Raw genomic sequence first — 14,469 nt, 5'->3', positions numbered from 1 at the left:
GAACCACTCTAGAGCCTTCATTTACAATAGGGTCTGGTAACTAGCAGAACTCAGGGCATATTCCCAGCAATGCTGTCCTTGGGACCCATGCAGCTGCTCCTTCTGTATCCAGCAGGGGGAGCCAAAGGCCAGGGTCCTCTGTGCCCCTGCCCCAGGCATGCTTCCTATGGTTGCAGCACCTGCTGAAGAGACACCCTTCTCCCTTGATCCAGGCAGAAAGAGCCAAATGGTGAGGAAAGTCTCTTGATTAGCATAGCTCTGCCAAAGAAGAGCTTTCTGCAGTAGGTCTCACTGAGTCATGAAACAGTTAGTCACAGCTGGTTCGGGGTCTTGCAATGAATCAGGCACAGTTCCTGCTGAGGGAGCTCTCAGTCGAGTGAAAACTTTTTAGCCCCAGAGAAAGCCCAACAACTATTAAAAGAAAAAAACTGACCTGGATTTTGCAGCTATTAAGTGGCAGAGTTGGTATTCAGACCCAAGCCTTTCTGACGCCAAAGTCTATGGTCTTTTTCTCAAGCCATGGTGGTCCTCAGTCATGCTGGGTGCTGGGGATACAGAGACGCAGGAGAGAGGGTCCTGTCTGCAAGGATCTCAACTTCTAATGTAAAAGGGAGGCACGTGAGCCCAGACATCCTTCCCATGGGAAGGGCTCTGCCAGGATCAGCTAAAGGGCCATGGAGCACAAAGGGAAAAAATGCATTAAAATGTGCTCTCTTCAAAGGAGGGGGTCATGTCTGTTGTGTTTACTGCTGGATCCCATACCCAGCACACTTTAATCTTCAGTGAATGTTTGATGGATGGTTGAATGAAAGAGGAAGAGACAAAGTGCCTAGGACAGAGGCAAAGTTAATCAGGGAAGGCTTTTCAGGTGAGTTCACATTTGGGAGGACTGTGAAGGATGAGAGGCGTTGGCCAGGTGGAAAAGAGAAAGGCGGAAAAGGAATAACAGGATGGAGTAACAGTCTCAAGTTTGTTTGTTTTTATTACAACCCACAGTATACACACACAATTAGAGCCTTATTATGTATAATGCCCTCTGTTATTTTCTTGTCTATTTCCATTTTGTAAATATTAGTGGCCACCCACTAATTTTTTGTGTAATGGACACGGGATTTGGGAAAAGTAGAAGCTGAAAAGGTGACTTGGAGCCAGACTGTAAAGATCTTTGGATGCTTGAGTTGATGAGTTTGGATCCTTTTCAGTTCTTGCTTCCCCTGTGAGGTCTGATCCTGCAAACTCTTTGCTCCTACTCTAGCTCTTTGAGAAACTTCCTGCTCACTCCTACCTTCTTCCTCCCCAGTTGGTTCTTTCAATCGTGCTGAGCTGGGGCTCTGTGCTGGGCTGTCCACACTCAGCCTTCTCGGCCTCCCCGAATCTCAGCCATGCCTTGGTTTGAAGGACTGCGCACTTCTCACTTTGGAGACCGTCCCCTTGAAAGCCCATATCTGCCCACCTGAGTGCCAGCACACTCATTCAATTGCCCCTTCAATGACCACAGACACATCACCCTCAGACCTGCTTCTCCTTGTCCCATCTCTGCATTGTCCTCACCAGCCACAGTGCCTCCAGGACAGAATCTTGTCCTTGGGGACGTATCATGCTGTCTATTCTGCTTTCAAGGCAGCGCTCCAATCCGTCCACTTTTCTCCTTGCCACCTGTCACCACCCTGGTGTGGGCTGGGCCTTCCCGCCCTGCATATCTGTTGACACCTCCTGCCTCCGTGTGCTGCCCCCTTCTCTCAATTCCCTGTAACAGCTGCCATGAGCCTTCTGAAGCATGAATCTGATCGTGTGACACCCTGCTTCCCTTTATGATAAAGCCCAAACCTAGTAATATGCCCTGTGTCCCCAGACTCCCCTGTTGAGTCTCATCTCTGCAACCCTCCCTACCCCCATTCCCTCTGATGCTCCATTCACCAGGCCCCTCAGACTTCCATGGGCCCTGCTTCCTCTGGCTTTGAAAACTCTGCCTGGTGAACCCCAGCTCATTCCTTCTGGATCCCAGTTTAGGAACACCTCCTCCAGGAAGCCTTCAGTGACCCACCCATTTGGAGTCCTCTTCTCTGTGTCCCCACAGTCCTCTGTGCATCTCCCACCTTGATGCCTAATACCTTCTTCTCTATTGTAGTGGCCCTGCCTCTCTTTTCCATTAGATGGGAGGCATAATTGAAGGATTAAGAGCAGATGCTGAAGTCAAAACTGTGTAGGTTCAAATCCCAATTCTGCCACGTACAGCTGTGGGAGTTTGGGATTTTATTTAATCCCTCCATGATTCGCCTTCTCCATTCTATAAGATGATGATAATTATGCTAATAATAAAAACATTAACAAAAAAGAATGGCACCTGCCTCACGGTATTGTTAGAGGATTAAATGAATCAGGGTGCTGATGACAGGGCCTGGCACATAGTAAGTGCCACCTATGTGACTGATCACCAAATCAGCCCTCAGAACAGTTGCTCCAGGAGGGCAGACACTGGATTTATTTGACCCACTGTTACATCCCAGCACTTTGCCCCAATGTCCTGGTCATGAGCATCCCCCAACATTTGTGAGGTGAATGAATCCTGGGTTGAAAAGAGTGACAATGCATACAGGAAAGAGAGGACACATTTGGGTGATGCCTTGGAGGAAAACTGCTCAGAGCTAGGTGCTGACTCCATCTGAAGGTGGGAGAGGAGGAGGAGGAATACAGGAGGAAGAGCACGGCTAGGACAGACTTTGTGACTGTTCCTCCCAAGCCCTTGGCTGTTGCAGTCTCTCCCCACCACTGTCATTCATTGCTACCTCCATCCACGGGAGTGCTCCAGCCAGCCTAGGGATTACTGTTCATTCCCTTCTTCTCTCTCTCTCTTTCCTTCCCCCCTCTCAGTTGGGACCTTCCAAGTCCTGTCAGAGCTGCTTGTGACCCAGGCCTATCGTCCTCTCTTCTCCCCGCACCCCACTTCCACCTTAGTTGTTCTAGTTACAATTGCTGTGTAACAAGCACCGTCCCAAAAATAGTGGCATAAAACAATCATTTCATTACACTCACAAGTTATGGGGCTTGGGAATTTAGACAGGGCACACTGGGGATGACTACGGAAGCCCCTGTCCACAGTGCCTCAGCTGAGAAGACTGAAAGGGAGGGATGATGTGGAGGTGGGGGGTTGAAATCATCTGGAGACTCCTTCACCCACATGTCTGGCACCTGGGCCAGGATAACTCCAATGCTGAACTGGGACTGTGGACTGGGCTTCCTCACATCATGGCAGCCTCCAGACTCCTTCCTTCAGGGCTCCAGCAGGAGTGTTCCAGAAAACAAGGCAGAAGCTGCATTGCCTCTTATGACCTAGCCTGAAAGCCTTGTAGCATCACTCCTGCCACACAGAAGCCCACCCAGATTCAAGCAAGGAGAGCATGGGAGCCCACCTCTCAATGGGAGGCATGTGTGGCTGTGTTTTAAAACCACCAACGTCTTGTACCTGAACCCATGGGGTATTCTCCTCTCTGGTCTGCCTGGCTCCACTTTGCCCAGCCCTACCCTTCACCCCCCACCTCCCTAGATTCTCCATGGGGCAGCCAAGGGGGAGCTTTGGAACACACACATCAGATGAGTCACTCTTCTTCCTATCCCTCCAATGTCTTCCCACTGAACTTCCCCCGTGAAATCTAAGCTCCCTGACATGCCTACATAGCTCTGTGGGATCTGTGAACCCCCATCTCCTCCCATCCATCCCACTGGCTTTCTTTCTCGTTCTTGAGCACAGCCCCGCATTCCCTCCTGGGGCTCATGCCCACCTCCAGTCTTCTGCATTGCTGTCCTCCCTCTTGACATGCTGGGACCCAGGATCCTGTGTCCTTCAGGTCTCAACTCGAATGCCACCTACTCAGATCTCAAATAATCCCCGGGCACCCAATGTTGTCTCTCTCACTACTCTGTTTTATTATCTTCACCTCTCCCTGAGATGTCTGAAATTACATAATTGTTTACCTCTGGTTTGTCTCCCTCACTAGCTCCAAGAGAGAAGGTCCTGGATCCTTCTTTCCTTATATCCTTTGTGCTCACTATGATCCCTGGCACAGACATTTGTGTGATGTGAATGAAGGCATGAACAGCGGTTTTCAAGGACGATTCAAAAAAATTCTGAAGGATAGGCAGGCCTGGCGAGGTGGTGGTTAATGCGTGTGTGTGGGTGGGGCTGTTTCTAATCTGGTTCTCCCACTTTCTAGCTGGTGATTTTGGGAAAACACCTTCGCGTCTCGGAGCCTCAATTTCTTCAGCTGAGACGTGAGTCCAACAGCCGCTAGCTCACTGGACTGGGGTGTACATCATAGGAAGGGATCTGCCCCTCTGGTCAGCTAGAACGCTCAGAGCACCGTGTTTCGGGGAGCTAGGCGACGCTACAGCACCCGCCGCGCCCACCAGGGGTCGCCGCGAGCGCGCGCTGAACTGCCAGTCGCGCCAGGCGCCCTCGGGCGGCTCGCGAGGCCCACGTCTGGGTCCCGTGCGGGGCATCCTGGCCTCAGCCCGACTCCGACTGTCCGCTAGAAGGGGCATTCCAAAAGAGGCTGCCCTACCTGGGCACCCACCTGCCGCATCCCCTCGAATAGACCGCGGTGGGGGAGGAATATACTGAGCCAGTTATCCCCGCTCCGCGGAAGGGGGCGCCCTCCTCTGAAGCTGGGCTCGGAAGCCTGGGGAAAGGGGGAACTCGGGTGTCACCTAACACACACACACACACCCCAGCTCTGAGCGCTCGGCCGGGCAGGGAGGACGAGGAGGCAAGCCAGGGCGCGGGGGTTCTCGGCTGAGCCTTGATCCTCTCAACCCCGCAGGCAGTCGCAGGGCGCCAGCTCAACCGCAACTTGCGAGTTAGCGACCCGTGGGGGTCGAGCGGACTCCCACAGCCCCCTGCCCCGCTCCGCGCCCGGGAGCCGGGAGGGGGCGCCGCGGGAGCGCGTGGGGCAAGGCGTGAGCGCGCGCTTGGAGCTGGCGGCCCTGTCCCGCGGGCGCTGGGGTGCGGGGCGGGCGCTCCGGGGAGGCGGGCGGGGGAGGGGGCGGGAGAAAGGAGGGAGGGAGGGAGGGGCGGGGGCGGGAGGCAGCAGCGCCCCCGCACTCCCCGCGCCTCACACACTTGCACCGGCCGCTCGCGCGCAGCCCGGCGTCGCCCCGCGCCGCGCTCGCTCCTCCCTCCCTCCTCCCGCTCCGTGGCTCCCGCGCTCCCGGCGAGGTTCAGGCGCCGAGCGAGCGGACGGGCGCACGGACAGACGGCCCCCGGGACGCCTCGGCCCGCGCCTCCCGGGCGGGCTATGTGGATAGCCCCGCCGGGGCCGGCCCGCGGGATCAGCACAGCCCGGCCCGCGGCCCCGGCGGCCAGCGGGGACTATGAACCGGAAAGCGCGGCGCTGCCTGGGCCACCTCTTTCTCAGCCTGGGCATGGTCTACCTCCGGATCGGGTAAGGGCCGCTCGCATCCCCTGCACGCGTGTCCCGGCAAAGTTGGCGTGGCCCGGGGAGGGGGTCGGCCGCCGGCCACCAACTTCTTCGGCCCCTCAGAGAGGCTGGGTGGGCGCGGTGCTGGAGCTGTGGGCGCACAAAGACCCCCCGCAGGCGGGCGCCCCAGGGGCGCGCACAGCTCTAGACACTGGGCAGAGGTCCGGCCATCCTGAGGATGTCTGAGTCTGGAAGCCCCCAGAACCAGAGACAACCAGTAGGGACGGTCCGGCTTGGGGGACTCAGGAGAACTAGCTGCTGCGAAGGTCAGCCTCTCCTAGGGACACTTCTGACCCGAGCATAGGGCATAGGAACAGCAGGTCCCACAAGAACACCGGAGCCGGGAGTCAGGACGACAGCCGCTCCCAAGGAGCTCAGCCCCAAGAGCCCGAGAGGAACTCTGTACACAGAGGCGCGGGCACAGCCACTCCTGGAGACAGGGCAGTCCCCGGGTGGCAGGCGGGGCCGTTCCTTGCAACGGGGAACAGGTACCTAGAGGGAGGGACCTTCGCTGGCAAAAACACAAACCGCTGCTCAGATCCCTGACACCACCCGATTTCCAAGAACCCTCAATACTCCCAGAGCCCTTTCCCGGGCCGAGGGGACAGCGCCTCCCATTCCCAACGAACACACACAAAGGTAGGACGAGAGATGGCCCTAGACACCCAGAGAGACAAGCTCGAAGAGCCAGCGCCAGAGAGAGGCGGGCCACCCCGCCCCCTAAAACTGGGCACCGGAGTCGGCCGGCGCGCCTGCGGAGCAGCCCTCCCTGCTGCACTCCAGCATTTCCACGGAGGTGGGGCCTGGGGCGGCGCTCCGGCTGGAAAGTGGGAGGGGGCGGCTCAGGACGCGTCTTGGAGCTGCGTTTGCAGGGCCAGTCACCCTTTGTACTTAGGAGATAATGCGTGTGAAGCACGGAGGGGTGGGGGTGGGGGGCTTGAGGGATTGATAGAGGTTCTGGCGCTAAAGGGCCACCTTGGCAGGTTTCACACAACCTGCTTTCCTACTCCAGGGGGGGAACCTCCCCACAGCTCGGCTTTGGGGAGGGGGCAGACTGCGGGGCCTGCGGCGAGGGGGTGTGTGTGGCAGAGCCTTTGTGTTTTGCCACTGCCACTCCTCCCCTTTCCCCACCCCGCGTCTCCGTAGCGGGCATTTCGCAAGTTGAACGGCCGCGGCTGCAAGCAGGTGCGCGCAGAGCGGACCAGGCGGCCGCCGGCCGCGACCGCGGACCGAGGGGCGACCGCAGGCGGAGAGGCGGCTGCGGGGCTCGCGCGCTGTCTGCCTGCGGGTGTGTTTTAAGTGTTATTGATTCATCCGCGTCTGGGTGGCTTTTCTCTTTCTCCCTGCTTTAATCTTCATCTTGGCCCGCGCCCCGCCGCCCCGCGCGCATCCAGCATTCAGGAAGCTGGTCGGGCTGATTGGCGCTGGCCGCGTGAGGCTTTATCTTCTTTTTAATTAGAATCGGGGCGGAGGGACTGGGGAAGGGAGAGAGAAAGGGAAAACAACAGAAAATAACCTCCCCTGGCTGCCCCGCCTGCCGGACCTCCCGCCGGCGCGCGGAGACCTCATTGGCCCCGCCGGGGCCCAGCTGCCCTGGAGGGAGGGAGGGAGCTACAGAGGGCGCTGGCCTTCAGCACCGCAGTCGCCCTTTGGGGCGGGGAGAGGTCCAGGTCAGGAAAAGGAATTGAACGGTGAATTTGGCCCGGGCCCTGCTGCTCCCTGAGCCTCGGGCTATCCATCTGTAAAATGGGCATGAGGGGTAAAGTTCCAAGGTCCTTAAGAAGCCTTCCAGCTCTCCGGATGTGCCTGGTTCCTCCCTGCTCAGGGCTGATGGCAGGGCATCTGCGCGGTATTATTTAATGTGGATAGTTCCAGTGACTCAAGCACCACCCCCCATAACAATCAAATCCAATAATAATAAAAACCACAACAGCAGCACAATTATTGAGCACATACTAGGTGCCTGGCACCTTTTAAACACTTTCCATGTTTTAACACATTTAATTTTCACAGCAACACTGTGAAATGAGGGCTAATGATCAATATCCTCATTTTAGTGATGGAAAAGCTGAAGTACAGAGAGGGGATGGAACTTGCTCAAGGCCACACAGCTAGTATGTGAAGGAAGCTTCGCTGGTACCCTAGGCCTGACCTTTTAGCTGCTAGATTATTGTTCCTCTGAATTTTTGACTCTAATATATCAATTATACTCTGTTGGGGTAGAAATTCCCTGGTGGTAAGCTAGGCATTCACAGGTTCCCCCTGACTTGTGGCCACAACATCTCTGCTTGACAATCTTTCAACATTTCAAACATTTCAAACATTCTAGCTCTAGCCGTGCTAGACTCTCTTTCAGTGGCTGAGATGAATGAACGAGAGCTCTAGAGAGCTTTCTGTTTCAGATCAGTGACCCACTAGCCTCTAGATCTCAATCCCTGTGAGCCTCAATTTTCAGATATGTGAAAAGGGTGATTCCTGCCCACCAGGGCTGTTTAGAAAGGTCACATGTATCTCATGTTTGCAGCAACACCTGCCATACTGCCTTGGCATGGTAGGGATGCTGCGAAAGTTCACTGATGCATTCAGGGCATATTTGGGGAGGGGCACCTGCTGTGTCATATAGGTACTTATCTTGAGTGATATTTTGGAAACTCCATAGTTCATCGGTTCATTCATTCATTCATTCATTCAGTAGCCATTTAGTGAACCGACAGACATCATTCCTGCCCCCAAAGAGCTCATAGTCTAATGAGAAGGACAAGTGACAAAGTGGGCACACAGAACCAAACATGTACATTAAAACATTTCAGAAGACTATAAGTAATCCAGAGAATTACATAAACAAAACAGAGACTGTGATGCAAAGTTATGAGGGGTGTGATGGGGAGGCAGGTTCCCTTAGCTGGGGTGGTCAAGGAAGATGCCCCATGAAGTCACAGGAATAATGGCAAGAAGCCAAGCCTGTGAAGCTCATGGGAGGAGAGAGATTGCAGGGAAGGGGACCAGTAAGGACAAAGGGCCGGAGGCAGGAAGAGGGCTGGTGTGAGGCAGGAGTAGAGGGAAAGAGAGTAGGACTGGTCAGTAATGTGCTTGGAGAGAAGTGGGGTCACCTCATCTCCTGCACTGTTGGTACACAGAGCCTTGCTTTAAGAAATTCCAATTCCAGAACAACTTCCTGTAGCTGAGTCCCAGGATGGAAAATGTGAGGCACTTTGCCCAGGGCTGGTTGTGACCTTCAGTAAATGGAAGCTCTTATTATTATAACCAGAGTGAGGCATCAGGGGTGAGGTCTTCTCTTTAAAAGCTCCAGATGTGTGGACCATCTTTGTGTAAAGGGAGGGCTACCTGAAGCATCAGGGTTGCCATTGGAGCTTGTCTGGGGTTATCTTGATATTAGGAAATGGCCCCACCCTCGGCCAGATACCCAGGAGTCACACTGACGCCTGTCTTTCCCTCATACCCTTCCCCATCCCTCCCCTCAGCTCCACCCTTCTATCAGTCCATCAGCAAGTTGGGTCAGCTCCATCCGCAGCCACCCCTGCTGCTGCCAAGGCCAAGCCACCACCCCCTCTTGCCTGTCCCTTCTCCCTGCTCCTGCTCTGGTGCCCCGCGTTCCTCTCTCCCATGGGGCTGGAGGGATGGGATGCCGTCAGTTTCCTGCTTACAGCCTTTCAGTGCTCCCTGATGCACTTGAGAAAATTCTAGCCCTCTACAAGGTTCTCTCCTCAGACCCTCTCCTTCCCTGAGCCCTGCACCAGCTTCTGTGGGATCTTTCTGTTCCTTGGTGATCCCAGGTTGCTGCTCCCCCCCACCCCCGAGAACTTGGCATCTGCTGTTCCCTCTGCCCAAATTACTCTCCCCCAGACCTGCCCACGACTGGCTCCTAGCCATTCAGCTGCACAGCACCTCCCATCCTTGACCACCGCAGCTAAAGTGGCCCCTCTCTCTTCCCTCCCAAGCCCACCCTCTTCATTTATGGCCTCTTCACTTACTTTCCTCATAGTGCCCACCACTGTCTGAAATGGTCTATTATTCATTTGTGAAATGGGTGTAGTCTCCTTCCAGAGCTCCTGGAGGGCAGGCCCTGGCCTCTCTCCCAGCATGGTGCCTGGCACCTGATAGGTGTCCAGTATGTATCTGCACAGAGAATGAGTTAGGAAGATAGGAACCGTATGAAGAGTCAGGGGCATCCTCTAGACTGGTCATGCCTGGCGTGGGGTACACATACTCCATTGGCACGCAGAAAGAAAATACTAGACCTTCTATTTACAATTACTTCTCAAAGATATTGTTTGTAAAATAACGTATACATACATACCAGAAAGTATATATAATGTGTATAGGCAGTTGCGGTTTTTTGTTTTTTTTTTTAACGTGTACCCACAAACTTTCAGGGCAACTGCTGCAGGAAACTTTGGAGTTATCATCCCCTTGCTTGCCTTTGCAGAGTTATCACATAGACACGATTCCTAAACAATATTGGGTTTTAGTTTGCATGATTTAAAATTTCATCTCAATTGAACTCTACCATAAATCCGAAGGCAACTTGCTTTGTGCAAAATGTTGTATTTGTGATATATGTCATCTTTTTTTGTGTGCATCTTAAAAGAAAATCAAGGCTCACTAATATTGAATATATATACTACACAAGTACTGATATGGAACACAAAATGAATAAATGTGGGTTTGGGGTACAGTATCAAAAAAGTTGGGAGACCTCTGCTGGGAGCAACGGGGGGGGGTAGGGGTGTAGGGGGAGTAGGGACAAGAGCATCAGACACCCTGGGAGCGCCTGTAAGCCATGCCCCCCCCCCTTGCTGGACTAACACTCCATTTCTCTGTGTCCCCTGCTCCAGTGGCTTCTCCTCGGTGGTAGCTCTGGGCGCGAGCATCATCTGTAACAAGATCCCGGGCCTGGCTCCCAGACAGCGGGCGATCTGCCAGAGCCGACCCGACGCCATCATCATCATAGGAGAAGGCTCACAAATGGGCCTCGACGAGTGTCAGTTTCAGTTCCGCAATGGCCGCTGGAACTGCTCAGCACTGGGGGAGCGCACCGTCTTCGGGAAGGAGCTCAAAGTGGGTATGTGCTCACCCAGACAACTTATGCAAGGTCTTAGAGGCTATGGGAGACCAGAATACCCTCAGGATCCCTCTGTGACCCTCTCACCTGCCCCATGCTGGAATGCTACCCTGTATGGGATCTGCGGGTGTCATGACTTGAATCAGTTCTCCTGGGGAAGGTCAGATCTCTAATTTGAATCCAGACCACTCCAACCATTTATGGCAAAGTTGAAAATCAGCAACCAGTGGCCTAAATGCTAATTGACTGATATAGCACTGATGTTTCTTAAATTGAAGTCCAATTAAAAAAATAACATTTCTACCTAAAAGTATTAATTTTTGGCTTCTTTTTAAAAATAGGCAGATCTACTGATAACTTACATATGTGCCTCCATAGTTATAGTGGGATCAAGCTGAGAATGAAGCTTCCTTTAAGATGGAGCCACTGCCACAGTCCCTACCACTCCCTATTATCGCCCAGTCCCCATTTATGACTCACCAGGCCACTGTGGGCATTTGAATTTGCAACCCCTGTCTTGTGGGAATTGTGTGTTGCTCGGACATGCATACATGGGCGTGCGTCCATGTGTGTTTGTGTGTGTGTGTGTGTGCTCACACACACCCAGAGATACACACACAAACACGCACAAAGTATCAGGTCACACTTTTGGTTTTTAAAGCAACTGTGAGGAAAACCTGGTGGAAAGGGGGTTGGTCATTGGGAGGCCTCAATATTTATGGAAAAGGCCATGATAATGTGTCCTGCTTGTGTGTGTCTGGACTGGGGGGCCGGGAAGTCTGCATGCTTGCTGCCAAGCTGTGAACTTCCCTGAAAATAAGTCTGCCTCAGTCTCTTTGGGCTGGAGTGGTTCACCCGGCCTGCTGAACTGCTCTAAAAGCACCCCTGAGTTCTCTCTCTCCCTCAGCCCCAGCATTAGTAAATTCAGTGGATATTGAAAAGATCCACCCCAAATCCAGCCATTTCTCCGTGTCTCCGTACTTCCTCCCCCTCAGGTCACACAGATGGCGCCTCTGGGCTCCCTGGCGCCCCCATCATCCTGCTGCCCCCTGGCTATTCTGCAAACCGTCCTGCAGGCAGGGTCCTCCTTTGTAAATGAAAATCAGATCATGTCATTTCCCTGCTTAAAACTCCGTGGAGGCTTCCTCTCATTTTTAAAGTGCTGCTGACCTCTGCCCCCATCTGCTCCCATCTTCCCCCTCCCCCCTGCCCACCCAGGCTTGTCTTTTTTCCCAAACACACCACACTGGGTCCTGCCCTGGGGCCCCAGCACTACACATTCCTTCTGCCTCAGATCCTTTCTCACAGTTAGCACCCCAGAGTCCCCTGTTCTCTGTGCACATCTCTCCCTCACGGCCTTCGAGTCTCTGGGCCTCCCTTGATCACCGGGGTCTAAAGCCCCCTCCTATCACGAAGCTCCAGCCCATCAGCCAAGCACTTGGCACTGTGACTCATTCTTCACCCCCTGGGAATGCCAGCTCCATGAGAGTTGGGGCTCCCCATCACACTCACCACTGGATGTTTCCTTCCTCCTTCTTGGTCATCTCGGTCCTGAGCAGGTCTTGTTTGATCACCATCTTCTGTAGGCATCTGCTTACTCACGCCTGAGGGAGACAGACCCCAGCTTCATAGTGAGGTTGGCAGGGGGCGTGGCAGCCTCCTCTTATAGAACTCCTCTTTACATGCGTGCCCTTTCTGACATCTTCGTGGCTAGAATTTTGCCTTGTACCACCTGCCCTTCCTTCTCCCTCTTCCAGCCTCGGGGCTGACTTTTCAGGTGGAAAATGGGGGCCCAGAGAGAGGGCGGGGCTGCCCTGGCTCACACGGGAAGGTGGCATCAACGCTGAGTCCAATTTAGGTCCTGAAATTGCCATCCTGTGAGCCTTCTGTTGGCACCCGTGGTTTTTCAGCCTTCTCTTGCTCACATCCCCAGTCCCCTGTCCCTGGGACCCAGGTCTGGGCTCTGGCATTACTTTAAACTTGTACGTTGCTGACATATGAGATGTTACAGATGAGGAAACAGGCTCAGAAGGGACTGGTTTGAGGTCAATGAAAGTGAGTGACAGGGTGTCCTAGGACTGGGTTGATGCAGCCTTGGAACAGCCTGCAGCCTTGGAGAACCAGACCATAGCCTGGCATTATAATAGCGCATGCTGGGGTGCAGTGGACGGCTATGGGGCCAGGAGCCCCTGCTGTCCAGCAGCCCTCCCAGCTGACCAGAGTTGTAGAATCGAGGGAACCTATTGCACGTCAAGGGGCCTCAGGGAATCCAAGCAAAGAGAGGAGCCTAAGAAAACCTGGGGCATAGCAAGGCTAGGGCAATAGGTCTACAGGCCTGGAAGTGAGTGGGAGCCAGGGCCAGGAGGTGTATGGCATCAATCTGAGCAGTTTGAACTCAAACTAGGTGGTGGGAGCAATTGGAGGATTTTGAGCAAAGGCCTAGCTGCCAAAGTAAGGTCATACTGTATGAAACAGCCACTATTTAATGATTTTTGACCTGCAAAAATGACAACATCATATGATCCAGCCTAATAGTAATTTTGGACGTCTCATTAAGGGGTGGCTATAAAATTCATTCGTTTATTTATGTCATTCATTAACTATACATTCACCAAATATTTACTGAGTGCCCACCATGGCTGGAAGCTGCTGTTGCAGCCTGTTTGGTCAAGAAAGGCCTCTGGATTCATAAGGGAGGTGAGCCACGGGCATGTCTGGGGAAGGGCATGTTGGGCAAAGAGGGTGGATGTGCAAAGGCCCCCAGGCAGGAACATGTTTGGCAGTTTGAGGACCAGTGAGAGGGCTGGTGTAGCTGAAGTACAGCAAGCAGGGGGAAGAGGAAGTCTCAGAGGTCAGAGAAGAAGCCAGGAGCTGGACGGTGTGACGTCTGTCAGGCCAAGTCAGGGATTTGGGTTTTCCTCCAGTGAATGGAGAGCGAGGGAATGACAGGATCTGACTTTGGATCTAGCAGCCTTGCTCTAGCTCCCAGGAATAGAATGAACTATGGAGGGGTCAGGGGCCAGTCTTCTGGGCAGGGGGTGACACTGGCTATGGCCTGAGAGATAGCAGTGCAGATCTGCTTTGGCAGTGATGCTGAGGATGAAGGGGGACTGATGACCTGAAGGCCAGTTAGGAAGGAGGTACCCTGGCCTGGAACCTGAAAGGTGGTGGCGATGGAGCTGAGGACAAGGAAGTGCAGATGAGACCCCCAAGGGTCTGAGAAGTCACTTTCCCTCTGAGCCTTGGTTTCCTCATGTGTAAACATGGGGAACAAGAGGATTGAGGACACCAAGAAGCAAGCCTCAGATTTCGACTCCCGGGCTCTTCCTCAGTGCCCTCAGTGCTCTTGCCCTTATAGGATTGCCTCTTCCTGGCAATGACCAACCAGCAAGGCTGCCTTGTAGGTGAGGCATCAAGAGTGTAGTCTTTGAGTTTGGGAGGAGCTCTGACCATCAAGGCCACACTCTGGATGGCAGGAAACATCGCCCCCCCCACCCCAACCCCATACTTCTACTTACATTTCATTGGCCAGAATTCAGTCACATAACCTCGCCTAGCTGCAAGGGAAGCTGGGAAGTGTAGTCTTTTATTCAGAGTAGCTCTGAGACCAGCTCAGAGTCTGTGACTGAGGAGGAAGGGGAAAGTTGACATTGGGGTGGTGGGCAGCTGCCCTTGGCATAGTTATCCATCTCATGCTGAGACCCGAAGGCTCATCTTCTCCTGCCTCCTCAGCCTCCGCTCTGGTCTCTGGTTCTGTGTTTCATGGCTCTGTCTCCCCTCCTGAATGTTCTAGATTTTACTGTCTAGATCTCAGGAGAAGGCCATGGACATGTACCAGACAAAGGCCTCTTGGATGCTAGAAACTGAAACCCAGTCCAAGCCCTCTCAGGCAAAAAGGGGAATTTATGTCTG

The 14,469-nt window shown here is 53.8% G+C and overlaps 1 protein-coding gene across 1 annotated transcript in view; it reads left to right on the top strand.

Moving 5' to 3' along the window:
- The first annotated feature begins 5,367 nt into the window (after window positions 1-5,367).
- Window positions 5,368-14,469, top strand: part of WNT7A (Wnt family member 7A) — a 62,445-nt gene continuing 53,343 nt past the window's right edge. Inside the window, exons 1-2 of the mRNA XM_034996894.1 lie at window positions 5,368-5,438; window positions 10,331-10,557. Of these exons, the coding sequence (XP_034852785.1) occupies window positions 5,368-5,438; window positions 10,331-10,557 (298 nt within the window). The remainder of the gene's footprint in view (window positions 5,439-10,330; window positions 10,558-14,469) is intronic.

The sequence above is a fragment of the Mirounga leonina genome, unplaced genomic scaffold (genome assembly GCF_011800145.1).
Source record: "Mirounga leonina isolate KUSES-001 unplaced genomic scaffold, KU_Mleo_1.0 Mir_94, whole genome shotgun sequence".
NCBI lineage: Eukaryota > Metazoa > Chordata > Mammalia > Carnivora > Phocidae > Mirounga > Mirounga leonina.
Note: the sequence above shows the minus strand (reverse complement) of the source record. Positions and strands in the feature narration are given on the sequence as shown.